General features: G+C 39.1%; 3 protein-coding genes across 3 annotated transcripts in view; 2 read left to right on the top strand and 1 right to left on the bottom strand.

Annotated features, from left to right (window-relative positions):
- Window positions 1–204: 204 nt before the first annotated feature.
- LOC138968141 (probable RNA polymerase II nuclear localization protein SLC7A6OS) lies at window positions 205–6,044 on the top strand. Its single transcript, XM_070340709.1, has 3 exons — window positions 205–382; window positions 1,414–2,197; window positions 2,531–6,044. Exons 1-3 carry the CDS (start codon window positions 233–235, stop codon window positions 2,752–2,754), a joined length of 1,158 nt encoding a protein of 385 aa, XP_070196810.1. The 5' UTR covers window positions 205–232; the 3' UTR covers window positions 2,755–6,044.
- A 490-nt stretch (window positions 6,045–6,534) lies between these two features.
- On the bottom strand, window positions 6,535–18,509 carry LOC138968130 (geranylgeranyl transferase type-2 subunit alpha-like). Its single transcript, XM_070340698.1, has 13 exons — window positions 18,388–18,509; window positions 17,173–17,283; window positions 16,628–16,752; window positions 14,965–15,152; window positions 12,621–12,818; window positions 11,907–11,990; window positions 11,189–11,271; window positions 10,516–10,611; window positions 9,678–9,856; window positions 9,226–9,314; window positions 8,729–8,857; window positions 8,105–8,374; window positions 6,535–7,661 (listed from the first exon to the last, which is right to left on the bottom strand). Exons 1-13 carry the CDS (start codon window positions 18,388–18,390, stop codon window positions 7,501–7,503), a joined length of 1,716 nt encoding a protein of 571 aa, XP_070196799.1. The 5' UTR covers window positions 18,391–18,509; the 3' UTR covers window positions 6,535–7,500.
- The window catches only part of LOC138968153 (deubiquitinase OTUD6B-like), a 35,459-nt gene continuing 31,992 nt past the window's right edge, over window positions 18,509–21,975 (top strand). Inside the window, exons 1-2 of the mRNA XM_070340718.1 lie at window positions 18,509–18,646; window positions 20,798–20,946. Coding sequence (XP_070196819.1) covers window positions 18,589–18,646; window positions 20,798–20,946 — 207 coding nt within the window. The 5' untranslated portion in view covers window positions 18,509–18,588. The remainder of the gene's footprint in view (window positions 18,647–20,797; window positions 20,947–21,975) is intronic.

Genomic DNA, 21,975 nt, shown 5'->3' with positions numbered 1-21,975 from the left:
CAAATACAGAACTTTTCACAATACACAAACTATAATTATGCTAAAAGATTATTCTATGTCAAATGGTTATTGTAATGAGGTTTTCAGCAGTGCGGAAAAGACTACGAATAAGTTAACTGCATAGCTCTGTCTATTTACACAAAAACGAAAGTAGAAATCTCGTTTAGTTTCTCGCCCGCGTTATTTGTCAGCGAGATCAAAGCGAAAGCTGGACGCAAAGAGGACGTAAGAGATGGCTGCGATCATCCGCGTGAAGAGAAGGCTAGACGAAGATCCAGCCGAAAGTCTGATAATCCAGTACAAGAAGAATAGAACAGCTACCCCCCAGACGAATGAAACGAACAAGTTTTGTCTCAGTTTGGTGACAACCGTGAAATCAAAGGTGAGTGTGGTGTGAAACTCTGACTCTGAGCCAGACAGTTCTGTGAATCACAATGTAATGTGAGTCAGCGCACTAGTTAACTTTTACACTATAAGAAACAAACAAACAGCCCAATGGTTTTCAATCTGAATCACCATTATCTGACAGATTACAGTGGATCACCTTTTTAAGTTCACCATGCAGTCTCTGCAAGTGCGCAGACTCTAGACAATTCTGCGTTTTGAATTATATCAATTATCAGGCTAACTTTAGTTACCATAAGCATGAGACCAGCAGCTACAATGAACCAGATATTGCTACAGTATCTCTGAATGAACCAATGAAAAACAGTCAGTACACAGAAAGCACAACTGAACGTCAAATACAGTGGAACCCCCTATTAAGAATAAGAATTATGATCCCCTAATTTAAGCCTCCCTCCCTTTTAAGACCATGATTTCTAAGACTTTCTGTATATAACCTCTGTAATTTTACCCCCTTTTAAGACTCCCTTCTTTTTAAGACCTGTTTTCCTCAGATTTGGGGAGGTCTTAAAATGGGGTGCCACTGTACTTGCTTTGGGGGGAAAAGCTTGGTAGGTGCTCCAGGGATAGTAGTTGAGAAACTATTGGGAAACTAAAAGTGGAAGAAAACTTTTAATACTACAGGAAGGGAAGGGTAACTTCAATAAATAAGGCAGATGCAACAAATTAAGGCACTAAAAGGGGAGGAGCTATGGTTAATTTGTTTTATCATGACAAGGGGCACTTGTCTCAATGTCTTATTGTCTGGCCTGGGTGGGTGACTATAGACTGCTCCCATTCATTCATAGTGTCTAGTACTACTGGCCGTATAAAATTTCATCTCACACGGCATCACTGCAGAGCGCCTAGAACTGTACCCACGGAATATGCGCGATATAAGACTCATTGATTGATTGATTGAGATTGATTGATAGTAGACAATATCACATTTGTAAAGGTTTTGTATTTGTTGCTTGGTCTTCGTGTTGAATATTACTTCTTTTTTAAAAAAAAAAATTTTTTTTTCAGGAAGACACAGTTTCCAAACAAGTGCAGAAAGCTTTGCGACGGCACCAGTTGCAGACACACTACAAGGCCCATGAACCCAAGCCAGTACAGCAAACACGAGAAGAGAAGAGAGCAAAGGCAAAGGCTAATAGGTATAAGATTGTGAACAGCAATAGAGCTTTACCTGCAGACAGTGCTGACACTGAAGGTCTTTCAGATTCAGAAGGTGATGAGTCACAAGGCGCTCATCTCACAGACCAAAAAGAACGACAGAAAGTGACTGTTAAGACAAGTCAGAGTGTTGCTGGGCATAGTGTGTCTGGTTCTAACTCAGAAGCAGGAGGGAGCAGTGAGGCCAGTCCTTCAACTTCAAGCAGTGACAACAGTGTTGGTCAGTTAAATGGTGCATCACCTGCAAGTGACGGCTCGATGGTCCATGTTTTCGACGTTGAGCAGGACAGCACTGGTACTAGAAGTTCGACCAGCCAGCCCTCTGCACAGTCTGGAAGTGGAATTACGCTGAATGGTGAAAGCCTCATCAGCCAGCCTGCTCTTGCGGTACCTGAGAGCAGCTATGTTTATGACCTATACTACATCAACAACAACAACCAGCAGTACAACTTCAGAGATCTTGAGAACATTTTGTCGATTGAAGCGTTGCATGACGAGCTGGTAACCGAGAATGACCGTGACGTCGAGTGTGACCAGGTTTACGATGATGAAGACGACAGCAATGACGAGAGCAACTGGCGAAATGACTACCCTGATGACGACCCAGATAATTCTGACGATGAGTTTGATCCAGGTGAGATTTTGAAATCTTGTTCATGTGTGTTTAATACTGTAACACCAGTTAGTCGTGTGTGAGCATCATTAACCAAGTCCTGTTTGATGGTTCATTTTGTTCCAGCTACTGAGCTAGCATTGACTTTCCATCGCACACTCGTACACACTCAGCACACACGCACATTTTTATAGGAACTAAGGAAAGCATGTAAATGGAGCATAAAAGAGTAGTTGATTGGTTTGGTGAGTGTCTGCTTGACTGTCTGTTACTGTTAGTGTTAGAACATTGTTCCAGTAGCATGAATTTCCAGATGAAACACTGAACTGAAAAAAGTAAAATGTTTGGTTTCAGAAATGCTGAGTATGGCAGAGCCCAGGTCTTACAGCTACAGAGATGACGACTTTCTGTCAGAAGCTGTGGGAACCAGACTCCACCTTTTCAACTCTTCCAGCAGTGATGATGATGAAGACGAGTATGGGGAGGCAGAGCTGGGGACCTCGTACAAGGCATACATGAAGCGTGCACAGAAAGAAATGGGAGAGGGAGAGGAGGCGGAAGACGAGGATTGTGACTAGCTTCCGTTTTATGTACAAGAGGGAGGAGAGGAGGAGGAAGATTGTGGTTAGTTTTAGGTGTGCATGTAGAGACCTAAGGAAAGAGGAGGAGGCAAAAGAAGAGGATTCTGACTAGTTTGTGTTGTATGTGGAGAGACCTACTACAAAAGGAGAAAAAAGATTGTGACTAGTTTTAGGGGACAGGGGGAGGCAGAAGGAAGGGCTTGTGCACAGTTTCTGGCATTCATATAGAGATCTAGGGAAACAGTAGGACTAAGATGAGGTGGAGAGAGTATTATGATTACACTTACAGTTGTACCTGTAGTTTCAGGCCCTTCCAATGACAGGACACCTTGCGATAAGGACATTTTGTCGTCCCTTTGACCATCACCTTGAATAAAGTATAACTCATGTAAGGCCATCTGCAATATGGGTACACTTGTGATAGGCTCCAAGAGTGTTTATCATGGTCAGTACCGCTGTAGTTTAAAATGGAGACTTTTAGAGTGATTTGCAACTGTGATAAAGTCTCAACATTGTGTTCACTTCTATTTAAGCTTTTTCTGTGCACAGAATTTATTATTTGATATACAGTGGAATCCCTCTTTTGTTTGTTTGTTCGTTCATGGGCTGAAACTCCCTCGGCTTTTACGTGTATGACCGTTTTTACCCCGCCATTTAGGCAGCCATACGCCGCTTTCGGAGGAAGCATGCTGGGTATTTTCGTGTTTCTATAACCCACAGAACTCTGACATGGATTACAGGATCTTTTTCGTGCGCACTTGGTCTTGTGCTTGCGTGTACACACAGGGGTGTTCAGACACCGAGGAGAGTCTGCACACAAAGTTGACTCTGAGAAATAAATCTCTCGCCGAACGTGGGGACGAACTCACGCTGACAGCGGCCAACTGGATACAAATCCAGCGCGCTACCGACTGAGCTACATCCCCGCCACAATCCCTCTTTTAAGACCTCAACAAATCTGAGAAAATCAGGCCTTCAGAAGGAGGAAGGCTTAAAATGGGCGACATTTACACAGGCATGCCATAAACAGAAAATCTAAGAAAACAGTGAGTCTTTAATCAATCAGGGGGTCTTAAAAGGGGGTTTCACTGTATTTACTATTCTTCCTACCTTCATAATTAAATCAGTGATTTATGACCATTGTGCTTTGATCAAGACTTTTATTTTTATTTTTATCTGAATGCAGTCACACAATGTCAAAGTGTATCACTTTTACACTCATTTGTATGTCACAGTAACTTGAGTAAGCTTGAAAATATACAAAGCGAAAGCTGGTTTAAATTTTAATGCATGATCTTCGAAATATTAACTGTATGGATGTTTTTAGCATAATATTTTTATTGGATGTTTGTGCAGTCATCAGGCTTGTTCACATTTGTACATTTGCTTTGTGTACACCATACTGCTTTCTTACATTACTTCTTCAACAGGTTTTCAGATTGTATGCTTACACACAGAAAAAATTCTACTTTTTGTGAAAGTAAAGATAAGATGAACTTACGCCAGAAATGTCTGGTTCTGGGTTTTCCTTACTAACTGCAAAGGATGAGTTATCTAGAGCAGACCTGCCTACCCATACACATTATAATTAGCAATTTTACGATTTATAAACTTGATATTATAAGAATTTTTTTTTTTTTTTTTGGGGGGGGGGGGAGACCAAATACGAATTATTCAGATCATCAGGTCAGTGAAAACACATTTATTTGGTGCATGTTCAGTTCTTTGTGTTCTCATTTTGTTTCCCCTTTTTTTTTTGGGGGGGGGGGGGATACATTGCACCATGTGCTTTCTTGCGCAGAAGGGTGGAGGGATGGGCATGCCCCCAGACCTCTTTAGTAGGTTTGTGCTAAGCGTCAGCAGTTTGAGTTGTCACTCTCCGTCTCCATGGCAATGCTATTTTGAAATTAAGAATGATAAAATAAAAACATTGGCATACTTAATTTGTTTCTTGAGGGCAGGCAGGTCTGTGGGGGGGTTGTCATGGTTTATGAGTACGGTTTTTAAGCACTACAGAATTGGCAGCAAAGATAACGCTGTGCCAATCTGAATTAATGCGTAGTTGTTTACATTATTATGGAGCAGGCGTCATGATATTCCCATTAAAATCTAAAATTGCCCTGGCAACAGTGATTTCTCCTGGCATTCTCCCAAGTAGGCATGTATGTCTAGTATTAATTGACCAAGTATTACAAACCTGAGGATCTAGCAATGTCACAGTAACAGTCTTCTAATCCTATTGCCAAAATTCAAAGAACAAAAATATGATAGAACTCTTCCAAATTGGTCTGCAAGTGGTTGAACATTCCAGAGAAGCTGCTGAAAATGAAATCATCTTATCACTTACCTGGCACCGAATTTGTGTTCATACATGTTAGAAACAAGCGCACCAAGTACTTGTGATGCAATACAAGTTTTTGCGCCTTTGATATCATGCACACAAATACAGCCATGATGTTTATTGTGTTACTTGTAGTGCACAGATGTCATTTTGCATGCGGATGAAGTGTGTGTTAAGCTAAAGGTTGATCACTATAATATAGTGAAAACTGTCTTTTCCTGTTCATTGACTTCTAGCATGAAAACTAATTTGTTGTTTCCCAGCTGACGCAAGTTTGCTGTGCTCTAGACTGAGTGTCTGCATTAGTATATATGCTTCAAGGATGGAAAGTAATGCTGATTAAGAATAACTTTCTTTTTTTAAGTGTGCACTTGATATTTGCATTTTACGCCTTCTCTTTGCTTTACACGTGTTACATTTCAAGTGGTGCTTAATTATCATTTGAACAAAGTGCTTCTTGTGAAGTCTGTGGTATGTCATGAAACGTTTTGTAATTTGATGTACATGTACAAGTTCATATGTTGAATCTCACCCCGACTTGTGGGGCATTTAAAAAGAGGGGGGGGGGGGGGGGGGGGGCGGCTGTCTGAGAGAAGTAAGAAATGATGTTCCAACATCATATGCTGTATAGACAGGACAGTGTAATTACACACAGGCGCAGTCCTTCCCATTAAAACAACTCTATTCACTATCTCACATCTGCCCAGGCTTTTATATTGGATAGGACCATCCCTCCTCTGCCGGCTTCCTGTGCAGAGTTTGAATTTGTTGATTAATCTGTTTCGCTGATTGACACTAGTTGCATGCCTTGGATACATATATCTTGCTGTGTGAAAATTGTCTTCTTTCAGTGGAGGAGATCCACACCTGCATGACACAACTTTTTACTGCTGCTTGGGTAAATAGCATCTTTTAATATCAAAATAAATGTTGCTGAGTGTCTCAATCTGTTGTTTGTGTGTGGCCATGAGTGAGTGATTGTTCCTGTATACTTTTGTGTTTGCCCTATTGTTAAAGTCAGGCAAGTCAATATGTGTTTACTGTGAAGGGAGCCTTTTCAATTTGATGGCCATTGCACTCAAAGTATTGCTCTGTCATCAGTCACATGAATATTAATGCTCTTGCAACCATTGTAAAAATAACATTTATGCTTGGCATGATTTAACAGAAAGTAAAGATGTTCATTTTCTTTGTTATTCAAAATTCATCTGTGCAGTACTACAGATCATTTCCAAATGAGCGATCACAAGAACATTTTGAAACTTTCGGTGGTACATGTGCTGTTTACATGAAATACTTTCATGAACATCTTCAGTTTCTGTTTGATCACATCTGCCAGTGCCATACACACATAGACCCGTGTAACTATCAGCCTCAACTGAGAAGAGTTTTGTGAGATAGACTGTCTGAACGCATAAAGTGCAAATACAAAAAAGTTGGAAATAATACAGTTTATTATGAAGACAAAGCACACGCTGAATTAGAACAAAACCCCCGTAAGAAGCAAATTTGTTCAGGTACATTTGTTCCTGTTATCACAATTAAGCAACTGATCCAGTTTTAACATGGAATGACAGGCATAACAGGACAAAAACACTTCACATACAGAAATCAAATCAGTTCCATGATTTCAAACAACAACGGCTGTACCTTTAATCAGAGCATGAAAGTTACCAATGAAAAGATTTTTTCTGTCTACTCTTTTGACAAAAATTTCATGAAACTGATCAAAAGGACATTTTTATACCTGATTTGTTTCCAGTCTTGTCTGGAAACGAGTCATTTCTCGCACACAAATGACAACAGGATATACATGTATGCATAAAACTAATGTCCCATCCTGTTCCATGGTTCCTTTTTACCACTACATGTACTGTATAAGGTCACGTGCACATGACCAACCAAGCAGCAGCAACAAGGTATCTAGAGGCATTCCCATGCTTGGCAACAACGGAATTGCATGAAACTAGTGGGCACGTATGCCTTGCTCTTGGGAGTCAGTGAAGTGAGAACAGGGTTAATCCTAGCTCCGCAATGCTAAAGAAAAACCTTAGTACAGACTAATGCCAACATTATTAAGATTTATCTCATTGATCCATCATGTAAAAAATAAGACACGCATTCTTAAAGTCTCCAAGATTATTGACATGTGCCTCACATAATTGATTTTAAATTACATTCAGCAACTGGGTGTTATGCTGCACAGTTCTTGCACACTCACATGCTCGCTGTGACACACACACCGCAAGTTTTTGCTACCACTCACAAGTCACTTTTTCAAAGCTTAACACTCGTGTAAATTTCAAGCTGCTCTCAACATGCACACAATTTCTCAGTCATATCCTCACATTCACACATCATAATCTCGGATGAACAAGCAAGCCTACATGTGGCTAGGAAGGTTAAGAGTCCTCTTTTGACAGTTTTATCTCCGTGCCAGGCAAGATTTCTCTCAGTTTATCAGCAGCACAGGGATCCTCACAGAGGGGATTGCCAGACAGGTTCAGTGTGCTCAGCTGCTTGCACGACTGGAGGGGTTTGATCTTGTCCACTGTTGGAATGGCTGGTAAGAGTCAAGGATGAAAATGTCTGGTAAGTGTTATTTTTAATCATTATTGTTGATCTGCAATGTTATCCTTTACCCCCCCCCCCCCCCAAAAAAAACACACAAAAAAACCACACAAACAAACAACAACCCACAAAAACAACTTGCTTTTCATGTCCATTTTCAGCAAAGCCTTGTTGATTGAAGACCAGTAATGCTATGTTTTAGGTTAGAACTACATTTTCCGTAAGCCATACATCTGATGCTACATGTACACCAAATTGCAAAAAGCTTAAATTAGTACCTTGAAAGCTTAAATAGGCTAAAAATACAGTACCTGGTTGCAATGGTTACAGTGCAATATACAGTGAATTGTAACAGATTACTTATCAGCATCATGGATCATTCTGAATTAAATTACTCCACTCTTGTCAAGAACTATGTAAACAATCAAAGGATACAGTTGTTGCTGAGGTCAAGGGTGGTCAAGCAAGTCAGCCGGGCCAGACCCTGACAACTTGTCAACTGGTTTCCGGAGAGATTTAAACGCTGAAGGCGCTGCAGAAAACTGAAGCCTGATGTTCGTTTCAGAACATTGTCTGACAGGTCTAAATCTTGCAGCAGGGGTAGTAACTCTGTACGACTCATGGTGCTCAAGTTCTGTCCCTTTAGCTGCATGGATGTCAGGTTTTCTGAGGTCTCTAGGGCAGTCTCAATAATAAATCTGCTACCTGTATGTAAAGAAAGGCAATTTGTTAATTCAAACAAAACAACGACATCCCAAAATATTTGCAGTCAATAAGTTATATCAAACGAACATTGCACATAAGAGCACACATGAGAGCTAATGTTTTTTCTTATAGTAACTTAGACACCTACATTATCACTGGGCTCAAATGATCAGTGGCATTGCTTTGTCTCATTGTTTTCAGGTGCACACCTCTTCCACAGCCACATAAAAAAAGACAAGTTATTTCAAGAAACATCGATCAGCCTAAAAAATTGTGTTCCATCCTATCTGATACAAAATGAACAGCACGGTCTCCTTTTCTCTTCAATCAAAAGCTGATAAAATATAGACTTACGAAGGTCACAGTAGTAGTTGTTCCTGGTGGAATCCAAAGATTGCAGCTGGTGGAGAAAAGAGATGATGCATTCCTGGTAGCTCACAGGGTCCACTGACTTCATCAGCAACACCACTGTCAGCATGGCCCCTGTTCAAGATAAATAAACATTTAGAGGCTGCAACTTTTGATTTATAGTGTGGTTTGGTTGCTGTATTCTGCGTTTTTAGACAAACAAATCTTATCAGATTACCCAAACAGAAACTCATGCATTGTGCTCTAAACCATTGATGTCAGTTATGTTTCTCTTCACACTAATGCACCCACACACACAGTCACACTCACACACACTTGCAATCACACACACATTATAAAGACAGACAGAAAGACACAGAGATAAACACACAGTTAGAGAGAGAAAAAAATGCACATGCTACTTTTAATGCAAATGAGGCGTAAAGTTCCATAAAAATAAAAGAAAACTGAGCTAACAAAAAGATCTGTCTGAAGAACCTTACATTTATTTGTGTTTTCCACCTCCTGTAACTCACTGACGGTGTCCAGCTCTCTGCGTAATGTTTCTTCATCCATTGCACATAAATCTCGCCTGCAAGAACAATACAAAATATAACATATGGTGCGCAGTTATGGAAGTCATTTCATTCAGCTTCTTCAGTATATCATGAAACACTCAAGGATATATAAGCTTAAAAGTATTTTAATGAGCAGTTTCATTTGAGGTGTGCATGCAGCTCGATCTGTGTGTGTGTGTGTGTGTGTGTGTGTGTGTGTGTGTGTGTGTGTGTGCGTACATGCATGTGTCTATGATGCTTGAAACACTGGAAAACAAAATAAACCTGAAAAACTTGCATATGTCCACGAAGATGAAATTGTCTACCAACTCAATATCTAAAGAATCAAGGCCTTTGGGTATACTTTCATGTATAAAGGGAAACTGAAGCAATCTTACCGAAAGTGAGCACCGAGGTCGGATGCCTGCCACTGAAATGTAGCTTCTTCTTTGCCAGAAGGTATGATGAGTGAGTGATGACACACCTGTTCTCCTCCCTGTGTCACCTGGATTTCTACCTGTGTGTCTTGGTCCCCTTTTCCCAGGCAGTCGGGTACCTCCCCCTCTAGCTCCCCTACTTTCACTTGTTAAGGAAAATGTAAGAGTGTTTCAATATTAATTGTACAATAACATGAACAGAAATGCTGGAATAACAGTGATTATAATGTCGAACTCATGACAGATGATGACTTCTTGACTCAAGACCAAGACTAGTCTTTACAAAGTAACCTTATGCAGAAACACACTTGATTGAAGGACTAACTATCAACCATTCCCTTGACAGACAACAACAGTGAACATAATGTTCATACTTCTTCTGCGTTCATGGGCTTCAACTCCACATGCATTCCTTTTTTGGTTGACAAGTAGGCTGTTATGTGCATGGCCATTTTAGGCAGTCATACTCAGTTATAGGGGTGGGGGAATAATAATGTTCATACAACCCCTGCTTGGATCTCAAACATTCCTTCTGGGGTTACCCATCATTTAAATCAGCTAACTATCAACATGCAGCAATTAATATGCATGCTGTCACAGGATTTACCCCGAAGTCAAGAAGGTTATGACCATAGTGTGCATGATACTATAAAAGGTGTTCATCAAAAAACGACGGTCATAAAATTTAAAAACAATTCTATTTAAAAAATAGAAAAAAACGTTGATTATCATTAAAGGTGGGAGGCAAGGCTATTTTTTACAATACATATCAAAGACAAATGAACTCTGGGAAGGATATCCACAATGTTGAGAAAGCTGATGTCCCATTCTGGTTGGTCCACGTGACATTGACCTTGGATTTGTTCAAAAGCACTTCACAGCTAGCAACACCAATCTGAAAACAAAAATCACATATATATAAACACATCAAACATTATGCTTATGTCTGAAGCAAAACGTGACTCAAAGTGAACTGATACTTATGTTTTTTACTTTTAAGCAGTTCACCAAAAATGCTGCTCAGTTTGGTAAAATTCAATGCATGTCTTTTTTCCCCCCTTTCTTTTATGCAAATTCATGAACATACAATTACAAATCTCGGAAACAGACAGACTGCTCAGGTTCTAACATCAAGAGTCAAAAAACCAAGAAAGGTTAAGTTTATGGAAGATTTGATGATAGACACAACAAAACGTTCAAAAGAACTTCTTCGTATCGGCTTTCAAAACAGACAAACAAGGTACACAACAGATACAAATTGATGGTAAAGGGTACTGTGAGTTGTTTCTGTACTGTTGTCGCTTTCAAAATGGACAAAGCAAAATTTTTAAGTCTTCCATAAACTTAACCTTTCTAGTTTTTTGATTCAAGAATATACACATATTACAGATTTCTATTCGCACATCCAACCATATTATTAAACATGGCTTTGTATCTATTTTGAGACTGGAACATTTTTATTTGTAACATACCTTTATAGCTTTTGTGAAAGAGACGAGTATCTGTTTCTTCACGCAGGATATGTATGCATAGTTTATCCTCTGGTTTTGTTCCCCTGGAGAAAAACAAAGAAATATAAAGTGTAAAAGAAAACCCACAAAAACTGACTATGACTTCTACCTGTTTTGTAAAAGAAATTCTAGAAAATTAAAAATAAATAGCCATACTGCATGAAAATGAAAAGATTATCAAAATGTATGGCTCAAATGGTCACTTACAAATTACTCATGCAGAAATGTCAATCAACTTTTGAACGCTTCTAAACCCAATTCAAACTTGACAACTTTATTGTGAGAAAAATAATTGGATGATGGGTATTTGAAACTGGCATCTTCTTCCTTGATGGGCTGAAACTCCCACGGTTTTTACATGTATGACCGTTTTTATCCTGACATTTAGGCAGCCATACACCGCTTTTGGGAGATGCATGCTTGGTATTTTCGAGTTTCTATAACCCACCGAACTCTGACATGGATTACAGGATCTTTTACGTGCGCACTTAGTCTTGTGCTTGCATGTACACATGAAGGGGAGATGAGGTACTAGCAGGTATGCACATAAGTTGACCCGCGAAATAAGAAAAATATCCACCCTTAACCCACCAAGCGCAGCTGGGATTCAAACCCGCAACCTTCTACATAGGAGGCTGACATACATACACTGAAATATAAAAAATATAAATGTGCTGACCTCGTCCAAGCAGCCACTTGTGATAAAACCAGTTGCTTTGATCATCTGGGTCTGTGTATAATCCATTCTGCACAAGCTCAAATTCTGGAGACAAATCAAAATCGCAATGGTTGTGTTATTTCACAGCATTAAAATGCCATAACCTCACAATCACAAAAATCCCCCCTTATGTTCAGCTTAAATACAAGGAGGAGAAAAGAACAACTGGAGGAGATAGGGCTTTACAAAAGCGACTCAAAATTATACAAACATGACTAACATACGGTAAGCAACAAACACAATGAATTCAGCTGCACGCTGACCCAAAAACATGTAGGTCAATTAAGGAAATTGCACAGCTGTATTAATTGCTGTTCCATTACCTATATTCAGCAGACCATCTCATAATTATTACATAAAAGGAACGTACACTGTAAAGTTGAAACCAGCAGCCTACAGCTTAGAGTTAGAGGAAAAGTTCTCAAAAACATAGCACAACTTTGTATGCAGATTCTTCAGAAGGATCAAAGAACCATTAAGACTTGATTTCGTTTGAGGATGAAGTTTTCATTTGAGGATGAAAGTCACTTGTTTATTTCAACGCTTGTTACTCTCTCAGGTGCCAGAAGAATGGTTTCGAATAACTCTCACCTACTCTATTACACATGTTATATGCATTTAGAGTGCTTACTTCCCTTTGTTTATCAGATCAAAGAACCATCAAGCTAAACACACCTGACTGTATAACATGTGGAGCGATGCCTGATGGCTGAGTGGGGTCTGGGTGAAGGATGGGTAGCAGCTTGCTGCGGTAATGCCATGACGAGAAGTTGGAAAAGTTGCTGCTAATCTTGGACGTGGTGAAGTCAAATTCCTCCACTGCCGCCACTTTGGATCTCTTCACTACAAATCTGCGGTAGTCCCAGCAGTGAACTGAAAAGGAAATGCAGTATGGATAACTTGTGAAACACACAAGAGATGTTCAGTTCAATTTCTTTTCATTATCTCATTATCATTTAATTGTCCATCCACTTCAACAACCACCAGGTTGATGTTTTGTCTATCATCAAACTTACCAGTAATTACCTAACTTTTTTAGTTTGTTAAATTATTCATTATGAAAGAATTCACAGATGTGATCAATCAAACGCTAGCATTTACTATGAAAACCTGCACCCTTAAAGTAGACAAGATGTGAAATGGAAAAATTACATTTACATCAACTGGTTTAAATCATGAGATGCATTCCCCTCATGTTGACAAAGCAAATGAGAAGGGTCGCAAAACACTGCCCTCAATACTTTTACAACATGAAAGCAGTTTACCAATATTCAAGAAATGAGATAAAAAAAGTTTGAAAACATTGTGTAATAAGTTTAAAAAAATGTTATTAGGTTCTGATGAGAGACAAGGTAAAATATATATATATATGTTACAGTCAAAACGGGAAATCAGTCAATACGGGTAATGACTAAAACTTTTAGTCATTTCCGGAAATGACGGTTTTGATCAGTCATTACTGGAAATGCCTAAAATCTTTAGTCATTACCCGTAAATGACTAAAAATATGCTCTAGACATTACCAGTAATGACTGAACATGAACTAAATGTTCTGAGATGAATCCCATTATTACAAAAATTGTGAGTCTTCATAGTTTGCTCCCCCACAATCATCTAATTTTTATCCAATTATGCATGATATTGTGTTTCCATACAATATTTAACATAAGTCAATATTAAACTTAGTAATAATTCAAAAATCAAGCAAAAACACATTAAATTTATTTGGTTGCAAAGGCTATAAAACACACAGAGTGGTAGACACGAAGGTTGCACCCGTGTGTGCGAAAGCCAATTGCTATAAAACGCGCACTAAATGCGTGTACTTCTCAGATCGGCCAATAGAAATGCTATATAGAACGCACTCCCTTCGCCATAAAGCGCTCAAACCCCGAACCGCATAATCTCTCAATCTATTCGCAACTCTGATGTTAAACATTTGTCAATCTTTTATTTCAAATACACATTAGATAAAATGAACAGAAATTTGGAATAAAGAAAAGATAAAATGAACAGAAATTTAAAGAAAATGGAATTATCTCTCTCTCTGTCTTTGTCTGTGTCTCTCTCTGTCTGTGCCTCTCTCTCTCTCTCTTTGTCTCTCTCTCTCTCTGCCTGTCTGTCTGTCTCTCTCTCTGTCTCTCTCTTTGTCTCTGTCTCTCTCTCTCTCTCTCTCTCTCTCTCTCTCTCTCTTTCTCTCTCCCTCCCCCTGTTAATACCCCTTGCAACTAAACCGTTTTGAACACACACTTTGACGCTGTAATGACAAATACACATTCAATAAATTGAACAGAAATCTGGAGTAGAATAGAATAAATCAATGGAAAATTTAAGTAAATGACACACACACACACACACACACACACATACACACACACACACACACAAACACACACACACGCACACACACACACACACACACACACACACACACACACACACACACACATACTGGCTGTGTTGATCTACAAACTCTTTCTGTGCTTCAGCGAGTGTGATCGTGAATCATAATTGTGGAAAAAATTCTACAGTTAACAAGAGTTCACATAATGTGTATTGGTAATCGACAGAAAGCCGAGTGAGCTAGTATTCACATTCCGCATTTTCTTGACTAGCAGTCATTTCCGGAAATGACGGTTTTCATCAGTCATTACTGGAAATGCCTAAAATCTTTAGTCATTACCCGTAAATGACTAAAAACATGCTCTAGACATTACCAGTAATGACTGAACATGACTAGCAGTCAGGCAATAAGGGTAAAAAATATTCACAAAGTTTAGTCATTTACGGGTAATGCCTAAAGATTTTAGGCAATTCTGGTAATGACTGATCAAATCAGTCATTTCCGGAAATGACTAAAACTTTTAGTCATTACCCGTAATGACTGATTTCCCGTTTTGACTGTAACATATATACATGTATATTTTTTTCCAGCTCTATCTATTGCCCTGAAGAAGCCTCCAGTGGGGGAGAAAAATCCGCATCATTAAATCCTTCACAATCATCGACTATAACTCACAGTTGCGTTCGTCAAACTGTAGAAAGAGGTTGCACAGCTCCAACTCTCTCGCCCAGTCAGGCTGAGGCATGTGGTCCATGACAAAACTGCGATGGTGCCACGTGCCGTACGACTTAGGGTTCACCTTCAGGCACATCTCAAGGAAATCCAGCTCCCCTCTGTACAGCTTCTGCAGCTCAGCCGACTCCCTGTCATTAAACAAGATGAAGTTCCACTAGCCCCAAAAGGAAATAAAGAATCCCACCACACTCCCCCTTGAGTTTAAGACCTTGAAAAGACAGAAAATCAGTTCTTAACAATTTATTTGAGCTATGATTTTACGAAAATCAAAAAGCAAGGTCTTAAAGCAGAGGAAGGGGTCCACAATATGTTGGGTTTTTGTGAAATCTTGCACCTAATGGAGATGTGTACATTGTGTATAAGCCTCTACTCATGTACCACATTGGTTTTTTCTCAATAAAATCTCAACTGAGGAACAACAGCATAATTCATGATTTACTTTCATCATTCATGTAATACATTTGGTTATGACATTTTCTTTTATCAAATGAAAACCAATAACACACAATCCACATACAGTCAAACTCGCTTAAGACGAATCACTGGGGATCGGAAAAAAAGTTCGTCTTAACCAAAATTCGTATTAAGAAAATTGATTGATTTTTTTTTTTTTTTAAATTTTTTTTTAAAGTCTTGTACATTTTATGGTGTTTCAATTTGTTTCTTTCGCAACTTTCATGCTGCTTCACGTTTAGACAATAAGGTGACATATTCAGTTACATGTTCATGTGTGTCTCATGTTGAGTGATGATTGTTGAGTTTGAGTGAGAGTGAGCACACAGATGTTTCATCCAGTTGTTACGTTTTTGGTCACACACACGCACACACTGACACTGTCCACATTCGCGGTGTTCCTATCATTTGTCCGGAATCACTTACCTTGGCGACGGGTAGCAAACCTTGGCCAATTTAGTTAGTTTTTTTTTTGTTGCAACATGATGTTCAAATCCAAATCGAAAACACTGACTGACTGATAAACTATCGCGAACCGGCGAACGCAAACGTTGAGAGTGTGGTTTCCCTTGTCCAAGGGAAACCACTCTGGCATCTATATTTTTTGGCAATGGCTTCCGTTCTAAACATTGATGTTTCGTTTTTGGTATTCGCGAAGGAAATAAACGTCAGTCAGTCATTCATGTTCAGTGTCTGAGCTATCAATCACTTTGATACTAAATTTGAAATTGTTTTGTGAGTACAGTGTAATCAGTTTAACTTTATTCAGTGATCGGTTGAGCAATGGTTCAAGCAGTCGACGCAAGGGAAGACTTTGACACATGTATTCAAACTTCTCAAATTCCCGTGATATGTCGATCTCGGGACGAGTTTAAAGATTTCGTCATAAGCGTGAGTAAATTACAGACATTATGCATGCTTGGGAATCCAAAAAGTGCTCGTTATAAGCATAAATTCGTTATAAAGAATTCGTTTTAAGCATTTTTTTTAAGCATGAAGAAAGAGGTATTTAGTTGGGAACTTAAAACTAATACGTTATAAGTCAAAATTCGTAACTAGCGTGTTCGTTTTAAGTGGGTTCGACTGTAGGTGAAATGGCCACAGGTATAAATGATTATGAAACTAAAACAATTTGAGAAAAAGAAATTACTTTGCATCATGGAGGTGGAGAAATGTTTCTTTACGGATGTTCCAGAATGTGTAGAAATCTGGGTTGACATGGAGAACTTGTCCTGTGATCTCCAGCAGTTCTGTGTCCAACTCACCAGCCTTTCTCTGAAATATGAAGAAAACTTTGGTCTTTAAAATTAAAATTACACCATTGCTACAAATTCCATTCTTCCATGGTGACAAGAATTAAAGAAAAACAAAAAAACCCATTGCGTTTGCAGTGTTTGTGTGTGGGAACTCACATGCATGTGCATACATATATATATCTGTGTTGTATTTGTTTGTGTGCATAATTTTAAATTTATTTTGAATGTAAAAAAAAAGAAACTCCCATGCAATTCAAACTAACTCCCATGCAATTCAAACTTCACTAGTGCAGCAAGTACTCCATTCCTAATTTCTAAGATGTGATGTATGATTTTATTAAAAACATGTATTGCTGAAATGTATAAAATAAAAACAAAACAAGCTGTGCTCTCCACCTGCTTAATAAATGTTAAAAAGAAAACTAGTTCTATCCCCTACCTTTTGGAAAGCTTTTGAGGTGGCAGCAGTGTAAAGCTTGAGTTTCTTGGCTCTTTCTTCTTGTTTTGCCTTTTGTTGCTCCTCTGTTGTCTTGACTTTCAGTCTTCCATGCTGCACACAGTCCATTTAACACACATTGCTGATTATTTCATTATTCCACACAGGAAAGAACACTAACACCTGCTACACAGCACGAGTAGTACATGTGTGTCAATACTGTACACATCGTATGTACCAGAAAACCAGGTGTAGTCTTGACTAAATACGTACCAGAATCATAAAACAAAAACGTTAGTTTATGGACCATTTAAGGCCAAAATAAAAAATTTGTTTTCCGATGACATGGCCAATGAAATACTGGGTCAGTTATTTTTTTCATTTTTTTTGGATTGACGTTTGTTGTGTATAATTTACACAGGTGCACATGGCTTTTGATTGGTCAGAAATCGTGTGAGCTGTGTCCCTAATTGGATTTTGGAGAAGAGTAATTTGTTCTCTTGTGAACTCTGCAAAATTTAGTTTTGTTATTTTTTTTTGGGTGGGGGGGGGGGGGGGGGGGGGAGGATCGGGAGGAAAAATTTAGTTTTGTTATTTTTTTGGGGGGGGGAGGGGGGAGGATCGGGAGGAAAAAATCGGGCCGGTCTGGAAATTGTAAACATTGAATTTTTTTCTTGGCCTGATCGTAATTGACAATGACAATTAAAAACCAGAACCTCAATCTATCAATCTTTAAAGCAGATGAACAAGATACATACAAAAAAAATGTAAATGAAAAGTCAACATTCATAAAAAAAACATGTAAACACTTCTTTTGTTCCACCTGCACATAAAAATTAAAATAGAACATATAAAGCAGCAACATGACCAGTGTGATTTGAGGCTGGAAAACAAAATAATGTATTTGTGTACCAAGTTTCAGTGAATTAAGGTGTGCCATTGCAGAACAATCCAGAGCACTAAAGCAAATTCAATCCCAGTCATGGTATAGTCTTTGCACTTAACTCTTTTCACACTGATCACATTGAATGAAACTCAAAAACCAGTCGACTGGTGGGCAGTTGACAGTAAGTTGAGTAACATCTATGATGACTCACGATAGTGATCAGGTACAGACAGGGTCGTATACATCGACAGCAATGTATCGCTCGCTATTCCTGCTAAGAAAGGACACTCAACAGATTAAGGCACCAGTACGCATTGTCTCAAACAACTTACCATTTTGAAAAATAATGGCTAGGCTGCAGTCTTTCCCAGTCGATTTCGGTCATGTGGCCAAGCCAAGCAGACAGCCCAAGCACTTCCTGACAAGCTTTTTATTTCTTACACAGAAGAGCGACATTTGTGGTTTCGGTGCGCACAGGTGCCTTGCTTCTAAGGTTGGTAATTTTGTTTGTGGTAACCGAGACTTCAGCAAGCATGGCCGACAGAGACGAGATTCTAGCTCGGCACAAGACTGAGAAGAAAGATTTACAGGGTAAGTCTGCTTGGGGCTCTGAGAAACGTATTCTTATAAATATCACATCTTTTGTTAGACGTAAGGCGTGTAATCTAATGACTGTTGTGATTCCCAAGCCGATTTATGTCCATTAACAAGGGGTTATCTTCGTCAGTCAGTGTCAGTGGCAACCCTTTGAAGTTTGGTGGCTCTAAAATGTTGTTCTTTGGCAAATAACACCAAGAATAATTTAATATGGAAATATATACAGTTATTTTTTCTCTGTTAAACTGAAATAAATGCACATGGGTAATCTTGAACTTTAGCGTGTTAAATTCATGGCAAGCGATTCACAGAGCGCGGCGCACTGTGCAGCGCGGCGATTCACAGAGCGCGGCGTGTTGTGCAGCGCAGCGATTCCCAGAGCGCGGCTATTGCTCTCACCAGCGCAGATTGTTGACGCGCTTTATTTTTGTACATGTATGATTATCAGCAACATTTTTAACAATTGATTGCACCTACCTCTATTATATTATCTCAAGTGAATCTATACACCAGTTAACAGTTCCAGCGCTTACATGGAACGAAGAAGGAACCCGAAAGAGGAGAAAAAACAATCACTCGAAAAAAACAATCTGCGCATGCGTTCAAATCAACCAGAAAAACAAGAAAAATCGCGTATTTGTGTGCCCGATGTAATCCTTAGAACCTTTACACTCTTTCTTTGGACACTCAAAAGCAACTTCAGGGCTGCAAAACTACAAAATTGCACTTTCTGCAGACTGAATATACGCGTTCTAATCAACCGGGGGAAAAAAACACGAAAAAAACAATCTGCGCATGCGCGAATTCCAAAATGGCTGCTGAAGTGTTAACTGGTGTTACACCGATTAACAGCGGTTCTGCGGCACTGTACTCGGATACTTGTTTAAAAACGTCATCCCAGTTTAAAAACTCAGCTGCTTACCATAGTAGAAGCCATTGCAATGACATGTAGTGATATGACTGCCAAGTATTCAAGGCCGGAACTTAGGCACGTTTTACATCGGCGCAGCGATATATGGTGAACTCAGTTGAAAGAGTGAGAGAGAGAGAATGGAGCTCTGTTTTTTGTTTTATTGAGTTTTATTTCTCAAATAGATCAGATAGATGTAGCTGTTGTAAACTTTGCGATTGTGAAGAAAATGTAACAGCAGAATACATCGCGCGTCGTGAATCGCAGCGCTCCTCGTAGCACCGCGCGTTGTAAATCGCAACGCTGCACAACGCGCCGCGCGCTGTGAATCCACTTCGTAAATTCATAGCTCATAATTCGGAGGTATTTAAGTCTCCAAATTTGCAGAACCTGCACTTGTAATCATAACAAGTCATTTTAGATCCCTTTGAAGTTACGGAAGGAACTCCGATGAACTGTACGAATGCATTTTGTTTACATGGGTCAAAGAAGGAATTATCCGTATGAGCGGGGCAAGGGAGACAACTCTTTCGTGTAAATGATGTCCCATGGTTGACAACGTACGCCATTTTCGGTGCATTTTCGTCGATTAAACAACCAAATTAATTAACTATGCTTAAGTTTGGAGCTCAATCCGTCAGTTAATTTCACGACAAATGTTCTTTGGCTTGCTTACATGGACTTGTATCAAAAATAAGTAAAGAATGTCACTGGATTCTGAGCTATGAATTTAACACGCTAAAGTTCAAGATTACCTGCACATGTTTCTGCACAAGTTACTATTCACTCGTAGTAGTACATTTATGAGACATTGCATTATTTATCCATTGATTAGGAAAAAAAAAAAAATAGGTGTGGTTAAGGTAACATAGCCAACAAAAAATAATACGGTAGGAAGGTAGGCAATCACTTTTTATTTTTTTTAATTTTTTTTCTAATACATGTGTACAAATGAAACCTACTTGACAGGGAAATAAGTGTGCGACTCGAGCGCTTTCGCTTTCATTGCGTTTTCTGCACTTGAGTTGTTTTTTTTTGTTGTTTTTTTTACAAATGTAATAAAAAGTTATAGGGTCGGCCCCTAAAAATAGGGTAGGTCGGGTTACCGTAACCACACCTATTTTTTTTTAGGCCTTATTGTATTCACATGACCATGGTATTGCAACACCATCTACGCAAGTCAGTCATCTTTGTTTTAATTATCTGTGTTTGTTCTTGAACTCTTTTCCCTCAAGGTGAATGCCTGCGTCTAAAACATGGCGTGCCCAAGGGAGACAAGAAGCGGAAGAAAGAGGTGACGGAGCAGATTGCTCAACTGGAGGCTGAGCAGGCTGCTCGCCACAAGCAAGAACTGCAGGAACTAGATGCTAGCAATGACGCAGAGGTCAGTTTTTCCTTAAAATGCACATTAATGTTTGTAGCTGTGATTTCGTAATAAATTAGGGATATCGTTTAGCAATAGCATCGTCAGTCAGTGAAATATATAAATGCTAAAACTCACTTGAAGTAGCCGAAAACGTTGCCCTAATTTCGACAGAGCTGCCAACATTTTTCATGGCAAGGAAAAGGTGGCACCAAGGCCAAGGGCCACCTTTCAGTAATTTGCCGGAAATAAATCTTAGCTGTAGCAACATCCCTGTTGTACAGTTTCAGATTGGGTTGATTTTGACTGTGTCACTGTCAGCCTGTAAATGTTCGCGACCCCCTCAAAGGATAATGCTAAGCAACTCTGGTACATAATTCTCATGGATTTTTCTGGCTTTGGCAATCCCTTTATTAATTGCAACGACTTTTGCCATCAACACTTTAAAAACTAGAATTTAAATTAAACAAAACTTAGAGAAAATTTTGTGTGGAATGTCAATCATATACAAATCTTGCTGCTTGGACTGACTCGAAATAGATTGCACAAAACTAGTATTTGCTAAAAACAATTAAGCCTTGCCTGTTATGTATTATTTAGAGACGGCTGACGCCTAGCTTTATACTATAGTATAATGGCTCACTGCGGGGAAGGATCACCCATTATGGGATAGACGTATGTGATGAATACGTCTATCCCATAAAACTAAACAAGTCGCGTAAGGCGAAAATACAATATTTAGTCAAGTAGCTGCCATTTTTCAGCAAGACCGTATACTCGTAGCATCGTCAGTCCACCGCTCATGGCAAAGGCAGTGAAATTGACAAGAAGAGCGGGGTAGTAGTTGCGCTAAGAAGGATAGCACGCTTTTCTGTACCTCTCTTTGTTTTAACTTTCTGAGCGTGTTTTTAATCCAAACATATCATATCTATATGTTTTTGGAATCAGGAACCGACAAGGAATAAGATGAAAGTGTTTTTAAATTGATTTGGACAATTTAATTTTGATAATAATTTTTATATATTTAATTTTCAGAGCTTGTTTTTAATC

The sequence above is a fragment of the Littorina saxatilis genome, linkage group LG1, assembly GCF_037325665.1.
Source record: "Littorina saxatilis isolate snail1 linkage group LG1, US_GU_Lsax_2.0, whole genome shotgun sequence".
Taxonomy (NCBI): domain Eukaryota; kingdom Metazoa; phylum Mollusca; class Gastropoda; order Littorinimorpha; family Littorinidae; genus Littorina; species Littorina saxatilis.
This window is presented reverse-complemented; position numbering and strand designations above follow the sequence as displayed.

Excerpts from the sequence above, each read along its gene's own strand:
- LOC138968141 (XM_070340709.1), top strand. The coding sequence starts at position 233 with ATGGCTGCGATCATCCGCGTGAAGAGAAGGCTAGACGAAGATCCAGCC. Across the intron at positions 383-1,413 it reads TGACAACCGTGAAATCAAAG|GAAGACACAGTTTCCAAACA; the intron begins GTGAGTGTGGTG and ends TTTTTTTTTCAG. Across the intron at positions 2,198-2,530 it reads TGACGATGAGTTTGATCCAG|AAATGCTGAGTATGGCAGAG; the intron begins GTGAGATTTTGA and ends GTTTGGTTTCAG.
- LOC138968130 (XM_070340698.1), bottom strand. Across the intron at positions 9,315-9,677 it reads GACCTCGGTGCTCACTTTCG|GCGAGATTTATGTGCAATGG; the intron begins GTAAGATTGCTT and ends TTGTTCTTGCAG. Across the intron at positions 8,375-8,728 it reads CAACTACTACTGTGACCTTC|GTAGCAGATTTATTATTGAG; the intron begins GTAAGTCTATAT and ends CTTTACATACAG.